General features: G+C 43.8%; 1 protein-coding gene across 2 annotated transcripts in view; it reads right to left on the bottom strand.

The window, feature by feature from the left end:
* PRKCA (protein kinase C alpha) overlaps window positions 1–12,823 on the bottom strand; it is a 144,105-nt gene extending 131,282 nt beyond the window's left edge. For both annotated transcript variants that reach the window (XM_059485595.1, XM_059485596.1), the window contains exons 1-2: window positions 12,633–12,823; window positions 9,415–9,446 (exon numbers count right to left, since the gene is read on the bottom strand). In XM_059485595.1, the coding sequence (XP_059341578.1) occupies window positions 9,415–9,446; window positions 12,633–12,805 (205 nt within the window). In that variant the 5' untranslated portion in view covers window positions 12,806–12,823. The remainder of the gene's footprint in view (window positions 1–9,414; window positions 9,447–12,632) is intronic.
* Window positions 12,824–19,163: the final 6,340 nt, after the last annotated feature.

Below are 19,163 nucleotides of genomic sequence, written 5' to 3'. Positions count from 1 at the left end.
GGGAACAGGAGAGGTCACATCTCTCCCAGGGAATCAGGAGATGCCATGGAAATGCACACAGGGTGATAGAGGAGCAAAAATAATTATGAGGGGGATTTTTCCCAACAGCAATGCCTTAAGAAATAAAGAAAACTGAAAACCAACCCAATAAAACACTGATGTACACAACCACTTTGCATAAAATAATGATTATTTCTGCACTCTCAGAACATAAAGATTCACTTTTTTGTTTTGGGTTTTTTTTCTTTACTATTAAAGGCCAATTTCTTGAGAACAAGATTACTTTGACATGGATTCTGGCTAATCCTGCTGAGTAAAAACCAAAATAATAAACCCACACAGACTAGAAGCTGAAAGAAGAGAAAGTATTATTCCAACTCCTTCTTGTCCATGAATAATGGCTTGTTTACTAAGAAGCTGAAACACCACACTCAGCACACATTCCAGGGAAGTTAAAAATGCTGATAATTTCAAAGGAATAGGAAGAGTGTGCTTTGGGAAGAGGGTTACATTGGGAATGAGAATTTCTATCTACAGTCCATGCCTTGGATATGTAGTGGTCCCTCATTCAGCAGTACAATAAGGAAAATCAGTATTTAAACCACTTTTGAACCACTAATTCTTTTTTAACATATTCCAATTAGACACCCTCATGCACACCCTGGTGTCAAAAGCCAGGCACACAGAACCCAACTTCTAAGCATCTGATTCTTGTAGATTCTGTATTTGAAAATGGCAAAAAAATTATTACCAATATTCAATTGTGTCATCAGTGTAAGGACCCTTTAGAGAGATAAAAATGCTGAATTCTCAGCAACACAATCTTCATAAAACTCTGCTTCAGAATAAATTACAAGCTTCATTTAACTGTATGGGAATGCTTGCAGGGTATGCAATACTGAGAGCTGTATATAATTTTTTTTAATTGAAGTAAAGAAAAACAAGGAGCAATAGCTGCAACTTCAGTTAAAAATCACTTTTAAAAATATGAGCTATTTTCTTAGCAAAAGGAAGACAACTTGACAATTGCTACACAAGGCAAATAAAGCCCTGAATATGCAATTTGTGTTGATCACTGTCCATCCACTGACACTTCTGACAGTGGCAAAACCTCTATTTGTAAATGATGAGCGAATCTTCTAAATCTTGAAAGGCCATTGTATAAAGACAAGCATTAATTAGACTTTTGCAGCTTCATTTTAAAAACTAAGAAGTAGAGAACTAAGAGCACTAATGGCTACATTTTTGGTGTTTCTGGATGAATATGCACTTTTAGTTCAAGAAGTGTGTTTCTGTCAGTCTAAATGAGAAATAAAAAGGGACATCTTGTAAACTAGACAGGACAGACAAAAATAATAATTCCATTTATAAGGACATATTTCAGACTTCTAATAAAGCTCACTTGATGAAAAGATTCAAATTAATACAATAATGTGATTTCAAAATCTAAATTAAGCCAACTAGAATATAAGCTGATGAAAAGACCTACATGCCTGCAGTTCCTTAAAGTCTATATTATGTAATTGCAAAAAGGAACAAAAAAACTTCACGTAAAACCCATTCTAATTAAGAAACCAGAGTAAATGACACTGAAATGCACAGAAAGTTACATATGCACGTTTGGTTGCCTGACTTAGAAGGTAAGAGTTATAAATCACATTATTTATGGAAGGCATTATTCATAAATAGCTGCAATTGAAAAATTAACCACTGATAACCAGCTCCAAGCACTCTCAGCCTCTGCAAGCCTTCAACGGGCACTGCTGGAAACAGTTCCAATTAAAATGTTCAGCATTTTGTTCAGCACAAGAATTTAAAAACACTTAAAGGGTAGTTTCTGTTATTAATGACACACAAGAGAGTCCTTCTCTCTTAGATTTTCATGCTTTCTACTGCAGACGGAAAAGCTGAGGAACTGAGCCTAAGGTAATTATTAAATAACTTATTATTTTTACCTCTCACCCTAAAGAGGAAAAACCCACAAAAGCAAACAAAAAAGAAATAATTATCAATGCATCCCAACAGGAAAATTTGTTTTCTTCATCCTCTTGCAACCTTCTTTCCAATGTTTCATTATATTCTGCTCATGGCATCTACAAAAATCTTGTATAAAATGAACACCATATGAGGCTGTGTAACAGCAGCTGATGTGCAGGATAACCAAGGGAGAGGGGAAAATTAACAATATGACAAACTTTATCTTGCCCAGGCCTCAAACTGGTTTATCTGTCAGCTGGGGGTGAGCTATCACTCCCACATGCCCAGTTAGAAGCTGAAGAGCCCCATGGAATTACATCCAGGGCACTGGAACAGACTCCTGACTGGAACTCCTGCTGGGACACCTGACCAACACCAGTAAGCAAAACAAACTTCTCATGCTAGAACATGGGAAGGGTGAAGATGGTTTTGCTCTTGAAACTGAATATAAGAAATAAAATGCTTGCTGCAAGATAAGGTTTAATTATGTTTGAGGTTTGATGAGCATAGTATCACCAAGGAAATTTTCTAGGAAAGAGGAGTACAACTCCATATTTATTTCTTTTACTGCCATGTTCAGTGTTGAGTGAATCACACATTTAATTAAGTACATTGAGAATCACAGAATCATTTAGGCTGGAGAAGACCTGCAAACAGCCATGGAGTAATTTGGGTTGGAGGGGACCTTGAAGCTCATCCAGTCCCACCCCTGCCATGTTCAGGGACATTTCCACTGTCCCAGGCTGCTCCAAACCCTGTCCAGCCTGGCCTTGGGCACTGCCAGGGATCCAGAGACAGCCACAGCTTCCTTGGGCACCCTGTGCCAGGGCCTCCTTATCCTTTCAGGAATTTCTTCCCAATTTCTAATCCAACCCCACCCTCCTTCACTCCTGTCACTGCACACCCTGGTGACAGTGAGTCCCATCCTTAACACTGCCAATGCCACCACTAAACCACGTCCCCAAGTGCCACATCCACATCTTCAAATCCCTCCAGGAATGGTGACACATCCTGATCTACTCAATACTGAACTTGTGTGAAAGCATGTGATGTAGTAACAAAGAATCCTCAGCAACACAGAGGCACCTTCCCTGTCCTGCCACAGATGTCCTGCTGCCCCTTCTGCCCAGCTCAGGGACAGCAAATCCCCCTCCCAGCACAGAAGGCAATGGCTGAAAGCAGAACCTGCACATCTGCACTGTCAGGTGCTGCTCCAACAGGAACACATCTGTGGAGGAAAATGCTGTGAACTAAAATCTCAATTTCAGGGCTTTTATGTCCAATGAGCTGCAGTGGAATCCAGGAAACAAAACCTTCCAGGACCTGCTCTGTAGCACCCACAGGAAAAGCTCCATGCTCCAGGATCACCCAGCACCACAGCCAAAGCTGGGATGGGCATTTCCAAAGGGTTCTCCTGGTCTGCACTCATTGAGACTCAGGAGTTTCACCCATCACTGCTGCTCTCAGGAGGAACTCACAATATGGGCAACTTTTCAAAAACCTCTCAGAGCTCACCTGCAGAAATAGGAACAGAATCTCAACTTTCACAGGCATCAGCAATTAATAGCACCATGTTTCCTCATAAAATGGGTCAGATGTTGCAGAAGTAAGGACAGCCAAAGGAGGAGAGGAACAATAAATAGAAGCTGACAAGACAAATGCACAACAAGCATCTTATCTGTGTATGTGTATGTCAAATTATCTGCAGATGAGTAAAATTACTGCCCTTTGAGAAGGAGTCCAGAAACACAAAGTCCACAGATCAGGCTGAGGGCAAAAGGCCAAAGGAAAGGACAAAGCAGAGAGAGGAATCATGGAAACTCTGTGCAGATACAATTTATGCTCTCAGGTGCTGTTTATTATGTTGTTTGGGTTGTTATTTTTTGGGGACTGTGTGTAACTGTTTAGGTTTTTCCTCTGGGGGTTCCATTTTTGAACAGATACCTCCAAGTTATGCACACAAAAATACATTAACAAGGCAGCTGCTGGAAGTGTATTTTTACTGAATTCCCATTTCAGAAGATTTCATGCTGACTTTCAAGCTCCACAGTCACAGCCTTCCATGGAATTAATTTCTCAATCTCAGGCTTTCAGCAGCATTAGTTAATGTAAACTGTAGCACATGACTAATAAATAATATATAGAGCACAAAGGAAAACACCCACATTGTTCAAGCCCTGGTCTGTAATACTCCATCTCACCACAAAAATGATAATGATACAAGAGAAGCAGTTCTGGCAAAGAAAAGGGAACTTTCTATGTGTCTTGTCCACCCTTTGGCAAAAACATTTCCAAGTAAGGAAGACAAATTATTTTTATGAGAAACAACGCTGCAATTAAATAGATTTTTATTTCTTAGGTTACAAAGGAAAATGAGGACTGTAAAAGGAAGAAGAAACTGTAGGGGAAACACATCCATCAGGATGGAAAACCAAGAATTAAGCCTTGATCCAAACACAGAAAAGAATAAATGGTGCTGCTCCTACTATAAATATATCAGCACTGAGGATTGATGAAAACTCTGTGTGTCCAGCCAGGTTGGAAATGGTCAGAGTTTTCACTGGCTCAAATCTTCAGATGACAGAACATTAAAATTTAGTTTAGATCACTACACAGACCACTAACAGAACATTTTTAATGAAAATACATCATTTAAAAATGAGGCGGCACCAAAGGGCTCTTTAGTATTTGTGTTGTAGAAGAGAGGTCAAGAATCATCAGATAAAAGATAAACAATGCAGAGGAAATGAAGTGCTGGTTTGATGTGCCAATGTTACAATATTTGAGTATTAAAAACTGATAAAATGTCCCCATTTTCCTTTCCAGTGAAGGAATTGCTGTAGATGTCTGCCCAGCCCAGACCCAGCACGGCACGAGCTGTTCCAAGCAGCTTAGGACAATGGAAGGTAAAATCCAACTTTCAGAGAGAAATTATCTGAAAATAAATTGAGGGAACACAGGAAAAAACTCTGGAAAGAGCAATAGTTGCCCAGATAGGGAAGCATAATGATCTGCTTTAATTGAGTTCTCTAATTTTTATTTATGTAAATTAGGGAACAAATGTGAAACTCTTCCTTAGCTCATTACTACCCTAAAGCCAAATGTATTTCACAGCTGAACTACAGCAGAATATTGCACTTCAGTAAAGCCTGCAGCAATCATGTCAAAGAGGGAAAACTTGCTGTTAATAACTACAAATTTTGACCATTTAGGAGAGAATGAACAACAGACCCTTGATCAGGAACATGAGCTGATCACATTTTTATTACTGTAACTAAAAATATTTCTGCCCTGAGGAAATGTGCTGAGCCTTCAGTGCTGAACTTAAAACAACCTCTAAACCTACATAAATACATGTTCTACAATATTTGTTCTTCACATCTTAGTGAGTTCCTATTTGTTGATGTCTGTTCAGCAGAAAAATGTTTCTTACAAACCCAACAGAAAGGAACAAGTATAGGTTACACTCAGAGTGGAACAGACTATCAAAAGAATGATGAAGCCAAACTTTAACTTAATTGGTTGCTTAATTTAAAGCTGGCTGTCTCAAAAGAGGAACTTTCATGCTGTGGCAGATTGAAAAAGGTTTCAATTATTCTGTTTTTCACATTGCTCCTGCAGTATTTCCAGGTGCACATCAGAGGAAAGCTTTCAGTGCTACAGACAGCTGGCTGGCCTGCTTGACGATGTAAGAAAACAAAACAAAGCCAAAACTTCCTGGAATAATCCTCCCATCGTGTTTGCACTGCCACTGACATGATCAACAGCAAAAGCAAAACAGCAGAATGAGAACTCCTGCTTCACAAGCACAATATTTAAAATACTTCATGTTTCTATAAATCAACAACAAACCACAAATATGAAAAGGCAAAATGCTTTCTAAGAACAGGAACAAAAATTGCACAGAATCCCAGAATCACTGAGGTTGGCAAAGAGCTCCCAGACCATGGAGTCCAACCTGTGACCAATCCCCACCTTGTCAGCAGCTCAGAAACCGAGTCCACACCCAGTTATTGCTCGGACACCTCCAGGGATGGAGACTCCAAATCTCCCTGGGCAGCCCCTCCCAATGCCTGACCACCCTTCCTGTGAATAAATCCTTCCTGAATCCCATCCCTAGGAGAACATTAATCCAGCTGAAGTCTTTCAAGCTCATTTTCCAACCCACACATGGCCAAAAACACAGACATTTCCCACTGCTACTTCATGACCTCAAACACCCTTCTCTAAAAATCTTATTTTCAATCAGAATTCTGTCTCCTCTCCATGAACTAACACATGGCTGGCTGCAAACCTCAGCAATCTTTCTGAGCTTCTGTTTGCTGGAATATTCAGCAGCCACATTAAAATGCACCCATTAAGAAAGACAAACTACTTAGGATGTGGACTGTCCCTGGCTGAGCATTTGTGTGGTAATAATGCAATTGCACCTGACCCTCTGCCACATTCAGGGCATTAAAATCACACCAAAATTTAATTTGCTGTCTTTTGCAAATTCATCGGGATCCCATAAATAAGGAGGTGGGAAAAAATACATTGTAAAATGTTTTAGGAAAATAAATTGAAAAAATCCTCTTCAATTCTAAAGAGCTCATTTAAATGTCTTTATGTAATGCTGAAGCTGAACACTACAGCAGAAACAGGCATCAAAATCTGAAAACCAAAGTGATAACATTCAAGTGAAGACAGGATCTACTTAAGTCCAATGAAAAAAAGGTATTAATGGTCCAAAATCAGATCATTTCACTAGTTTAAATTCTAATAAAATCTGTATTAAAATATTAAATTATTTTATTTGAGGACATCTAAAAATTAAAACTAGGTCACTTTTTTAAATGATGTTTTAAAAATATATAAAAACATACTATGTTTGCTGCAATAGTTAAAACTTCATAACAACTAAGAACTTTTGTTTAATTAAAGAACTCTAATGCAAATATTGATGGAATTGCAGTTTTTTATAGTAGAAACATCATTTGAATGCAGTGTGTGACTATTGTGGGCCTTCCTCTTCCCCTTGGGATCAAAGGCCAGAAGAATTTCAGACAATTTGGAAATAACAAAACCCCCAGCTCTGAATTCTGCCTGAGATCAAGTTTGTGTCTATTGGGAGATTTTACAACACTCTTGAGAGCAGAGTAGAAAAGGTTTTTTTTAATGGAAACACTGAAGGACCAAGAACCCCAGTCATGCTAAGAGCTGTCACTGCAGTGTTCTTTCCTTCAGGTCCTACTGAAAATTCCACTTTATTCTCCATTTGTCATTCTTCTCTGTAAAGACAGCCACTTCATTATAGAAATTAGGCTTTTTTTCTGCAGCCTGTCTTCTTGTTTCAGACTTTTGGTTTTAATTCCTCGTGTTCTCAGTAATTCTGATCACTAATTTGGCTTTCCAGCTTTAACTGGTGACATTTTAGACAGAAGCTTCAGAAAGCTAAACTGAAAAAACATTGATTCATTGATAGGTGGCTTAACTTTATCATGGAAGTTTTATTTTTCAAGAGTATTATCCCAAGAGTATCAACTAATTAATTTTGAACACAAGTGTAATGAATGATGGTTAAAAAACCCCATTACTTAAACTTATCATTGCACAAACAACAGCTTGCTTCAAGCCATGTAAAATCAGAATATTGCTCAGAGATTTACTCAAGAACACAGTCAAACCCACTGGAAAACAGCAGGCTTTAAAGAGGAAGTGTAGGTTCTCTGATACAGACAAAAGTCAAATTTGAACATATTTAGATTCCTAAAAAGCGTCACTTCTGAGGCATTTAAAACCAAACAGAGCTGCTCTACTGCTTTTACACTTGGTTGTGTGCATGAATGGCATCTGCAGGGGAAACAAGAGTGAATCAGAACTTCAGCTGGCTCTGTACAGATCAGTCCTCAGCAGCAGAACTGCTCCTGGCTCACAGAATTACAGCGTTAGAAGGAATTCCAGGCGGAGGAAAGGAAAATGAAGAGGAAAGGAAATCCAAACCCCTGGAGATGAGCTGCCAGGCCAGGGCGGATCTGTGGCTAGGGCAGGGCATCCTGCCCAGCCTGAGCCCCCAGCTGGGAGTCAGGCTAAAGTCAGCACTGTGCAAACTGCAGAAGCTAAGCTGGATCACTGCACCATCTAAATGCAGCCCCAATTATCTTCTGTATACCAACAGAAATATGTAATGAACCTCTAAATAACTCCTGAACTAGGAACCACTGAGCTGTCCTGCATGAGACTGGGATAATGCCATTCCATTACCACCTAAGCACTGCTTTGGATGTGATGGGTGGCAAAAACCTACAAAATTTAATATTAATGTTTTGGGGCACAGAGGAAAAATCTGCATCACAGAGGATGTCTGCTCACCTTCATCAGGAAATGCTGTGTGTGTCTGCAAGGCTCAACTTGCAGAAACAAAACTTATTTATTGCTAATCTTTAAAAGGTATCAGTCTTTGACATGCACTCTCTCAGAGGTTTAATTTCAAAAAGCATCACCTCACATCAACTTTCACAAAAATACCACAGAATCCATCATTTCCCTAACTGCTATGTAAAAAGCAATGTTCAGGAGAGTCAAATGTGCTCTAAGGCAAGAGCAAATACCCATCAGAAATGCCAAGAAAGAGAGAAGGAAAGGCCAGCTAACGAGTACACAACATGCAGCTGCAGCAGAAGTGACAGGGGGAAGGTGGGGAAGGGAGAGGAACAACAAAAAGCTTCATCCTAATTAAGCAAACATATGACAAAGGAAAAAACCTGCACTGGCTGGGTGTGGTTATTTCGTGATTAAATGCTAAATAATGAGAAGTATTTGGCAGAAATACAGGCAGTGCGAGAATAGAGCATTTACAGTTTTCATACAGCAGCCTTCAGTTTCTCAAGGTTAGCAGGTTTATTAAATCAGTGATTTTATACAGGTGGATTTTTCTTTTTTGTAATTCAGTATTATATAAGACAGAATTGTCTTGTCCTAATACAGAGATAAAGCCAAAGGTCCTCCTGAACATGCATTGTATGAAAATGAAAACCAGGGACTTTGGGTTATGAAAAGAAGCCATATGACTAAAAAGTGAATCCATTTTCCAAAACGCCCACACAGACAAGAGCTTCTGATGAGAAAAATGATCTCTGCAAAGCTAAATTGCACAGATTATTTCCATGAAAAGTTAGAATCTTGCAGATTATACGATATTTACTGCGTTGGGATTTAAAAACAAAATCCACCAACTTTTTATATTATTGCAGTATGAATAATGACTTGATTGTTCAGTGTAAATTATATTAAAAATAATTACTTAATGGAATAATTGCCTTCTTTTAGAATTCACATAGGCAATGATGCTTGCTTGGTTTTTCCAGGATTGTTTCTCTCTGGCTGCTGGTGAGTTTTGGGTACCTTTAGAATGAGGTGCCACCACCTGTGTGTGCCAGCCAAGCAGCTGGGGCTTACCTTGGCACTGGAATCCTTGCTTCCCAAATCCCCTGTGGAAAGAAGGAAAAAGAACTGCATTAGTATGTTTGGCTTTCATTTCTACTCAGTGATCTCTAAAAACATAAAAATAGCTTCATATTAAATTACCTCAGGTTTTGCTACGACAGCAACAGATTTTCAAATACACAACACAGACCAGCCCACCCATTTCAAAGCAGAGAACAATAGCTGTCACCAGCTATGTAATTTCAGCTTCTGGCAACAATTTTTTATTATTATTATTTTACAAGCTATTTTGGATCTACAATTATCATCATCAGTGATTGCTGCATAATATTTCAACTCGTTGAATGCCACATGTATATTTAACAGCCACGTGAAATATTCCAAGTTCCAGCAAAGGCACGTAAAACAAACCAGACTTGGGGTTTCATCCAGATTTTGGGATTACAAACTGCTGCTGTGAGGCTCAGCTGGAGTCCAGCCGTTTGCTGTATGGAAAGCAAGCAGGTGAAAAGTTTTGCTTGTTTCAACAGAAATGAGAAGACAGGCCCCTGATTTTCATAGTGATTATTCTCCAGCTTCCTTGCCCCATTTCCATAACGAAACACAAATGTGTGTGTAGCACTTGTGCAATGAACACAATGACATCCAACACATTTTGTACCTCTGGCAAACTCCACTGCAGTGGATTTATTTGTTTATCTTTAAGCATCTAACATTCTCTTCCCACAAAAATAACTGTTTTGAGTATCCTGCCGCTAAACATTTCTCTGCCTTTTTCTTTGCAGCCTGTTTTTCATCTGCAGAGCTGGAGCTGCTCACACTCAAACAGAAAAAAGCCATGAACTGGAGAAGCTGTGTGCAATTAACACCATGGAGCTTAATTATCAATTTTATAGAAATGGTTTCTTAAAAAAAAAAGTATCAACAATTTCTCCACTTTTTATTTATTTATTTATGGAAGAGAAAAAACCTTCAGTTCACTGTTCCTTCAGGAAAAAGCTGAAATGACACAGCTTAGAGCATTTCTCTACATTTCTCTGCACAAGTTGCTACTTCTTGTTACTATAAGCAAACCTGAACCAGGAAAACCAGGAGAAAAATCAAATTATTGTTTACTTGGCAGCACATGTGCCTATATTGTCATTCTGATGCTTTTAGCACTCATCTTCACAAAACGCAAAAGCTGGAAGCGTGGAAATGCAATCACAGGAAAGCCGATGGCAGGACCAGGAACATGGAACAGACTTGAGATAATTTTTAATCCTTTGAAATAGACTTATTTGCAAATATTCCTTTTTATCTACTCCAGAAGCACGGCTGATGCTCAGTGTCTGAGCTGAACCCCTGCGGAGCCGCAGCCCACTCCACTCCTAGAGCAGTTTCAATGTAATTTTTAAGTACAAGTCTTTTAAAAAATTTCAACAGTCCAGAACCAAAGCGGAGAGGTGAAAGTTGCTGAATGAAGAGGAAAAGGAGGCACTAAACTATTTTGTAAATATTACCTGATGAAACGTAATCCAAGGAAAAGAATCTATTTGTAAATTTCATTGAAAGGTTGTGTTTACTGTTCTTTACACCTTCAAACATTGTTAATTGACACAAGTCAATTTGGAAACACTCAATGGCTGTTTGAGAGCGGCCCATCTCCAAAACAGAAAACCAAACAAGTTTTCGAGGTGTCAGATGCTCTTCTAAGGAATGTGAGGAGCTTCCCCCGGCTCAGCAAGCACGACAAGACAAGAGCACAGTCGCTCTTGCCACCTGTCAGCCTCAGGATACCCTTTCAATTCCTGTCATTGGTGACAGAGCTCTGCTTTGTTTTATAATTGTGCTGCGGGTGTGCACAAACACCGCTCGCAATAACCCTGCAGCGGTTTTTCACACCTCCCAACCCATTCTGGTTTAGTTTAACTTTGAAGCAGTTTTTGAAAGTCTCTCGCTTTTACCACACCCAAATTCACTTTTTAATTTTTTTTCCCCCAAAAAAAATTTAAAAGAGAGAAAAACTCAGAAATTTGAGTTGTTTCTTGCGCAGTCTACCATGTCAGCTTTCCTTCCTTACTCTGTGAATATCAATCATTTCTGGCACAAGTACAGTCTTTGCTTCAGCATGCAAGCAGAGGAAAACTGACAGAGGAAGGAAAAGGTCCGTGTCCAGACACATAAACACACATAAAGAGAGCAAGAAGCGTGCCACGGACACAGCCAAGTGCGTGCAGACCCTTTCACAACTTCGGCCAAAATAAATCACAGCTCTCGTTTTCACCACCCAGAGCCGCAGTGCAAACTTGAGCAGCGGAGCAGGGCTGGAGCGAGGTGAAGGAGGGGAATCCCGAGCTGTTTGTGCAGGTCCAGGACGGCCGAGGCTCCCGCGGCTCCTGCCGAGCCCGGGCCGCCGCTCCTCGCTCGGAACGGGGAACGGGCACGGAACGGCCCGGCCTGCGCGGAGCTGCCGCCCTGCCCCGGCCCCGCACGAACCCATGGGTGTACTTTTCCCTACCAGCTCAGCAATGAGGGTGTTGGTAGGGAGTTTTCCTGCCCTCTCGCGCAGGAACACTTCTCTCACAAAAACCACCCCTCCCTTTCCTCGCCGTGGAGCGGAGCAGCGGTGTCACGGTGCCTGCCCGGCCTCGCTGCCCGCCCTGGGCAGCAGGAGGGAGCAGGGCAGGCACTGACCAGGAGTGAAGGCTGGGGGACCCGAGTTCAACGCCCCGGTCTGGCGCGGGCACCCTCCGTCCCAGCGCGGCTGTGCCCGGCTGAGCCCCCAGCCCAGCCGAGCAGAGACCGGGGACAAGGGGTGAGAAACACAGCTCTGGACCGTGTGTGAAGCGATAACCCCAGCGCGGGGCTCCAGACCCTGCTGGGCTCTGCGATAACCCGAGCGCCGACAAGTTTGGGGGCTCCCGCCGCCCCGAAAGCGGGGTGCGCTCAGCCCGGGGCTCCCCGAGCGGCGGCAGCCGCACACAGCCCGCCGGGACGGGGATGCGCCAGCGCCGGGGCAGCGAGGTGACACGGGGGGTCACCCTCAGCGGGGTCACCTGCCCGGCCCCGGCCAGAGCGGCGGCACCGCGACCCGGCTGCCCGGGGACGCGGCGGCTGGGCGGGGAAGGGAAGGCAGGGCAGGGACGGCGGCTCACCGGAGCCGGGGCTGCCCGAGGCGGGGAATCCCCGCGGCGGAGCGGGCCCGGGCGGCGGCGGGCGCGGGGGGAACGCGCGCCCCGGGCTCTCACCAGATGAAGTCGGTGCAGTGGCTGCAGAAGGTGGGCTGCTTGAAGAAGCGCGCGATGAATTTGTGCTCCTTCACCTCGTGCACGTTCTTCTGCCTCAGGGCGCCCTTGCGAGCGAAGCGCCGCGCCGCCTCCGGGTCGGCGCCGGGCTCGGAGCCCGGGAACACGTCGGCCATAGCGCCTCCTCCCCACCCCCCGCCGCTCCGGGAGTCGCCGCCCCGACGTCCGCCCCGTCCGGCGGCCGCCGAGCCTCTGGCAACGGCGGCGCTGGGCGCTGCCTCCCGCTCCCAGCCTGACGTCGGAGCGGAGGAGGATCCCGAGCCCTCTCGCCGGCTGCTCCGCCCGCGGCTGAGCGAGCGAGCCCCCGGCCGGGGCGGGGCGGGCGCGGGGCCGCCCCCGCCGGGGAGCGCCGGGGGAGAACGGGGGGCGGCCGCACCTGCTGGCCCTCGTCAGCTCCCGCAGCGCGCCCCGGGGCTCTTTCTCTTTCAGATACACACACCCCAGGTGCTCTCACGCACACCGGGGCTCTCACACACACACCGGGTGCTCTCACTCACACACCGGGGCTCTCTCTTGCACACGCACCGGAGCTCTCACACTCACCGGGGGCTCCCTCACGCACACATCAGGGCTCTCTCCTGCACAGGCACCGGAGCTCTCGCACTCACCGGGGGCTCTCTCGCACACACACACACCGGCTCTCCCCGCTCACCAGCTCCCCCCAAAACGCACCGGTTCCACTCAGGTACACACCGGTTCCCCTCTCTCTCTCTCTCTTTCTCTCACATTCACCTACACAGGCTTCCCTCACACACAGGCACACACAAAAGCTCCTCTCACTCACACGCGCACGCTCAGAGGTTCCCTTAAAACACGCGCACAGAATCTCCCGTCTCACTTTCTCTCTCCCCCACACATAGAGATTCACTCACACACACACATTCACTCACACACAGAGATTCACTCCCGTGCCATGCACAGACAGGGGATCCCCTCGCACACACACACAGAAAGTCCCATCTCAGTTTCTCTCTCTCACACACACAGAGGTTCCCCTCACACCTCCGCACACAGACCGGCTCCTCTCACCCCCCAGCTCCCTCCATGCCCACACAGACACAGCAGCCGGTGCTCTCTCCCCCCCGCACACAGCCCCGGGCAGGTCACACACACACAGTTTGCCCCGCGTCAGCCATGGAAACCCACACACACAGTTTGCCCCGCGTCAGCCATGGAAACCCACACCTCCCCTCCCTGCAGGCAGCAGCAGGACCGTGACCTCCATCCCTGTTTCCATCCCTGCTCCCTTCGCCCGGCCCGGCACAGCCACCTCCGTGTCACAAAGCACGGGGAACCTGCCCCTCTCTGCTCCTGGCCGCCTTCACCACACGCTCTTCCTGCACCCGCCCGAGAATCGTTATTCCTGCACCACAACAAACGAAGTGCAGCCCTGTGCTCTCCCCCGCACACCTTTCCCCTTCCTGCCGCTCTCAAAGGCAGCCGCAGACATGTGAGCGCTGAACCGCCTGCATCTCTCAGCACCACAGGATGTCCTGCCGCTGTGCCATGGATCTTTATGTATCAATGTAAATATATGCAGTAGTTCTTATTTCAATAGAAAATCCTCAACAAAAAGTGTAGGAGACATCCACAAAGTCTCTTTCTCTCATTAGGGCATTCAGCACACACACAACGGACTTTTACCTTGGTTTTATGTCATCAAGTATTCCATAAAATAATAGACCCGTCCATCTTCCCTTACTCAAATTACACACAAAATATTCACAACTCCCTGGATACAGAAACATCTGCCCATGGCATCCTCTCACATTAATACACTCAGAAAAATCATGACTATACCAACATAAAACCACAATATATACATAAAGAAACCAAGTATTAACAGTATTGTTTATTCAATGTTGTTCCCGTTGTTACAAATTTACACATATGGGACATAAATGCGTGTTAAAAGTTCTACCCAGTATATCTACACACTCATCTGTGTAAGCATTTGCAAGATGTTTTATTTCACAAGAATGAAAGCCAGCTAATTAACTCAAATTAAGTGCTGATGGGAAAAGTGTGCATGGACACTTAGCACAGAACAGAAATAACTCGCTACATACTATCTTAATTTAAAAGCCTCAGTTTCTGGGTGCAACTTGGCAGAACTGGAATGTCCATGGCATTTCACCAAATAACCAATGACAGGGATGGCCCTGCTTTTCTCTAAACTTAGAGAATCACACCAGATGCCCTAGAAACTGCTGCCATATGCCCTTGCTTCATGGATTTTATTTTGTGAGCAACTACTTCCAAATTTGATCTGAAATCCAATGAAATATAAAGATTTTTAATTTGGTCTCCACCTATTCTGCACATGTTGCAAATCTCTTCTTCCTCTTCAGAGGGAATAGATTTTTCTTGCCTTAATCAATTTATGCCAAAGCATGAGGAGCACCAAGAAACATTTTGTACTCTTGTTAAGGGCTCTATCAAGAAACATGAAATGTGTTTATTTCCATTCCTTTTGTGCTGTATCACAAAAACAGCCACCAAAACTGGAGGACCTGAAGGGGTCACAACTTGGATTACATCAGGTTGGGGAAATCTGCGTATTTTGCTGTTCCTTAAAATCTCACAGACCTGCTGAATCATTTTGGATTCCAGTTTCTTTCCTGCCACTGACTCTGGACCAGATTCATTCACTGAAACACTGATGAGTGTGCCAGGCTCGTGTCAGGACCCAGGGAAGAGCCAAATGGCACCAGCCACAGCACTACAGGATCACAGTAGGATTGCTTTACTGATTCTCTCTGTGAAGCATCTATTTCACCTCAAACCTAGCAATTATTTGTACATCATGACTAGACACACTAGGCAAACAAAAGCTCCATTATATGTGCTCAGACAACCAGGTAAACCCTTAAAACATCCTTGTCCTACTGTATGTAACACACAACTGCTTTTACTGCTGCAGTTTGGACACACAGCACTTAAACAGTGCTTTTATTATATTCACCTTCAATATCAAGCTTTGTCACCCTGGCCAGGCCACTCTTACAGTGATACCACAGGGGCATGGTGTGTTCCACGCCCAGACACCTTTGGCATGAGCTGTTGTGACACCAGCTCCTCTTGCTGGGAGGTTTTTCATTGCCTGAACACTCATTTTTTCTACTCTGGGTTAAGCTCCTGTGGGTGATACAGGAACCCATCCCTCCTTTGTAAATAACTGGAGGAAAGACGTCTGCCACCTCTTCCTGAGTGAGCACATTCCCCCAGCAGCTCATGGCTTGCTCTTCTGCCCAGGGGAGTGTTTGCAATTTGCTTCTGGTTCAGGCCATCTGGACAGGGAGTCAGCATTTTCACTGTTTGTGTTCAGGCATATACATGGCCATTAAATCAGAGCACCAGCTTTTCCAATCTCCTGGCCAGCAGCTTCAGAACTCCTGACTCCAAAGTGCCATTTATGGGGTCTTCTCATAGCAAATTTACTCCTGTATGGCTGTTTGGATGATATGCTAGAGACTGTCCCTGATAGAAGTTCCTATTGGATGATTTAAGAGTTTTTTTTTCTCTATATAATTTGATTATTGCTGTAACAAGCACAACTTCTGAAGTTCTCTCTATATTTCCATCAATACCACCCTAGGTCTGTAAGTGCATCTGGGTTCGTTTTGAAAAAGGTTTCTCCTGAAATGTCTTTGCTTTTACTCATCTGCTGGAACAGCAATCCACAGTCCTCATCACTTTTTAATCAAAAAGCAATAAAAAAGGAAACATGTATCAGGCTCTGTTCTGCCTCACATCCATTCAGAGGGAGCCAAGGAGAACACCTCCATCAACTGTTTTGGCAACTGTGGCTGTTTTATTATTTCCTGCTTCTGAGAAATACTCAGCCAACAGGAATCACTTCCTGCTGGAGGCCTATAAGGAAGTTCACAAGCCAATTCCTCCTCACATTTCAAAGCAAATCACAACTGAGTCCCTCTCCAGAGAGTCAGGGGGACAAGTGTCCATTCTCCAAAGCCCTTTTAGCAAGGATGATCTGATCATTGCAACACTGCTGCCTACAAATAATCTGCTTCACCCAATCTCATCTTCCAAAGGAATTTCCACAGGGCCAGCTCATGAGACATCTCCATCAGCAGCTGTTGTGGGATAATTACTTGTCATAATTAGGTCAGAATCAGTTACCAGTTTCCATCAATTCATAGACTTCTTACTATATCCTAAAGAGCCAGGTTTTCCTAATTTATTTTTTCCATGCAGTATAAACTTTCTTTCTGTCTTTATCTGAAATCACCCATCAAGTTTAATGTTGAAACTCCCATTCTTAAGTTTGTCATGTTTTAACCAATCCTGGTTTTCTACTACAAATTCATTCACAAAAAAAAAACAAAAAACAAAAAACCCCAAACCCAAAAACCAACAACAACAACAAAAAAAGCCTGTTTATTGTTCTTACCCCTGTTTTGGCAACAATATACCTTAAATGCTTCCAAAAAAATTGAAAAAGGTAGGCTGTGGTAACATAAACAGATATATTTCTCTAAGAAGCTGTCTGTCTTTTATCCCAGTGGGGAGGAGATTGAAATAATTTTCTCTAAGCGTGGGTTTCTGCATCTTTCTGTGTCTTTTAGCATTTGTGTTTAGAGACCCCACAAGTTTATCCCTGTCTCTGCAGGTACACTGGTCCTCCTCGCTGCCCCTTTCCCCTCAGAGTTCCTCAGAGTGCAGGTTGGGAAGCCCTGGGTCACAAGACAGGTTTTATTATTAAATTATTCCATGTGACAGACAGCTTGTTTACACAGGCTGGTACTGCATTAAAACACAGTCAAAAAGAACACCAAGTACAGGGAGAAAAAAAGTCCTGTGAGAGATGAAATGTCACAGAAAGAATATTTCTGAAAAAATTCTGGGGAAAAGAAAAAGGGTATCTTATAATAATTAATAATTTCCCAGGGATGAAACTGCAGTCCATCGATATGTCCTAATCAGGAAAATCCTCCTTCCATTGTGACAGATAAATGATGCCATTATTTCAACTTGAGTTTCCTTGAAAGCCTTGCAAAACCCATTCCTCATGCAAATAGCTTGTGCATTATCCTCATAGCAGCTCTCCATAGAATTGGAAATAAATGGCTGATCATATACAGAACATTGAGTGTAAAATAGTTTTTTTTTATATCAGACTTATCAGAATACTGAGTGACAACTCATTGCTTTCTTTTCCCATATCTCAGGAGTATGAGGAGCATGGTAAAATCTTTCCTAGTTATAGAGCTTGATGCTGTTGCACACTGAAGAGTGATGGGGGTCCTTTGGGATGTTTCCTGGATTTTGCTGCTTTCCAGATTGTACAACCAAAAATTTCTGCCTCAGCTGGAGTATTTGCTGTCTTTGTTGTTTTGCTGATTTTGTCCTTCCCACCGGCAGTCACTCTGGAAAAATGTTAAATATCTCTTCCAAAAAGGAATTCACACCCTTTTGAGTGCATCAGAACAATTCTCTGGTGTAGGCAAACTTTCAGTCTTCAACTGTACACACAAAAAAGGCAGAAAGACTGAGACTCTGAAATACAAACAAAGCGCTCAAACCATGTGGAAAAAACAAACTGCTCTTGTACCAGCTAAACAAGGGAGCCTCTGTGATTGATTTAGAGAAACATGGGCACAGGTTTGTGAGGAACAGAGTAGGTAGGTTTGGCCAGGGCCAGCTGACCCTGGAATTCAATATCAAGCTTTGTCACCCTGGCCAGGCCACTCTTACAGTGATACCACTGATACCCAGAAGAACCAAACCCACGGAACCAGCGCTGGTGCAGGGTGTGAGCAGTGGGGTGGCCTGGGACACACAGAAATTCAATGTCACAGGCCAAACACAGCCCATGGCTGGCTCAGAAAGTCCCCTGAATGGAAAATGCTCAGAAAGTGAGAGATTCTCTGGAGAATGGATCAAGCTTTCCTCACTTAGGTGAGCACCTGGCAGAGACAAAGCAGTGGTGGGCCCTGACTGAGCCACCACCCCCATCACCATCTCTAGGGCCTTCTTTTTTTCTTTATTAAAAAAAAAATACTCGATCACTGCCAGCTGACCAAAATTACCCTCAAAACCCTATTCCCCCCCCCCATTTTTTGCATTAGAGTGTAATTTTGCAGATCAAGGCCCTCTGTAGGTATGTCATAGCATGAGGCCTTGACAAGCAGAATGTGTCCTGAAACCTCCTTGTAACACTCTGTTGGAATCTCTAAGGGGCTTTTCAGATGTTAAACTGCTACAAATAGTAAGTAACTTTGTACTGCTGCGTTGATGGGAAATACCAGCTCCAGAATATCAGCCTGTGGAGCAGCAGAGAGCTCCGGGCAGAGCAGGACAATGCTGTTCCTTTATGGGGTGAACACAGCATCAGGGGATCCCAGAGTCACTGAGGCTGGAAAAGCTCTCCAAGACCTCAAAGTCCAACCTGTGACCGATCCTCACCTTGCCCCCAGCACTGAGTGACACATTCAGGCCTTCCTTGGACAT

The sequence above is a fragment of the Ammospiza nelsoni genome, chromosome 19 (assembly GCF_027579445.1).
Source record: "Ammospiza nelsoni isolate bAmmNel1 chromosome 19, bAmmNel1.pri, whole genome shotgun sequence".
In the NCBI taxonomy this organism is placed as follows: Eukaryota; Metazoa; Chordata; class Aves; order Passeriformes; family Passerellidae; genus Ammospiza; species Ammospiza nelsoni.
The sequence above is the reverse complement of the archived record's forward strand: the minus strand, read 5'-3'. Positions and strand labels throughout refer to the sequence as shown.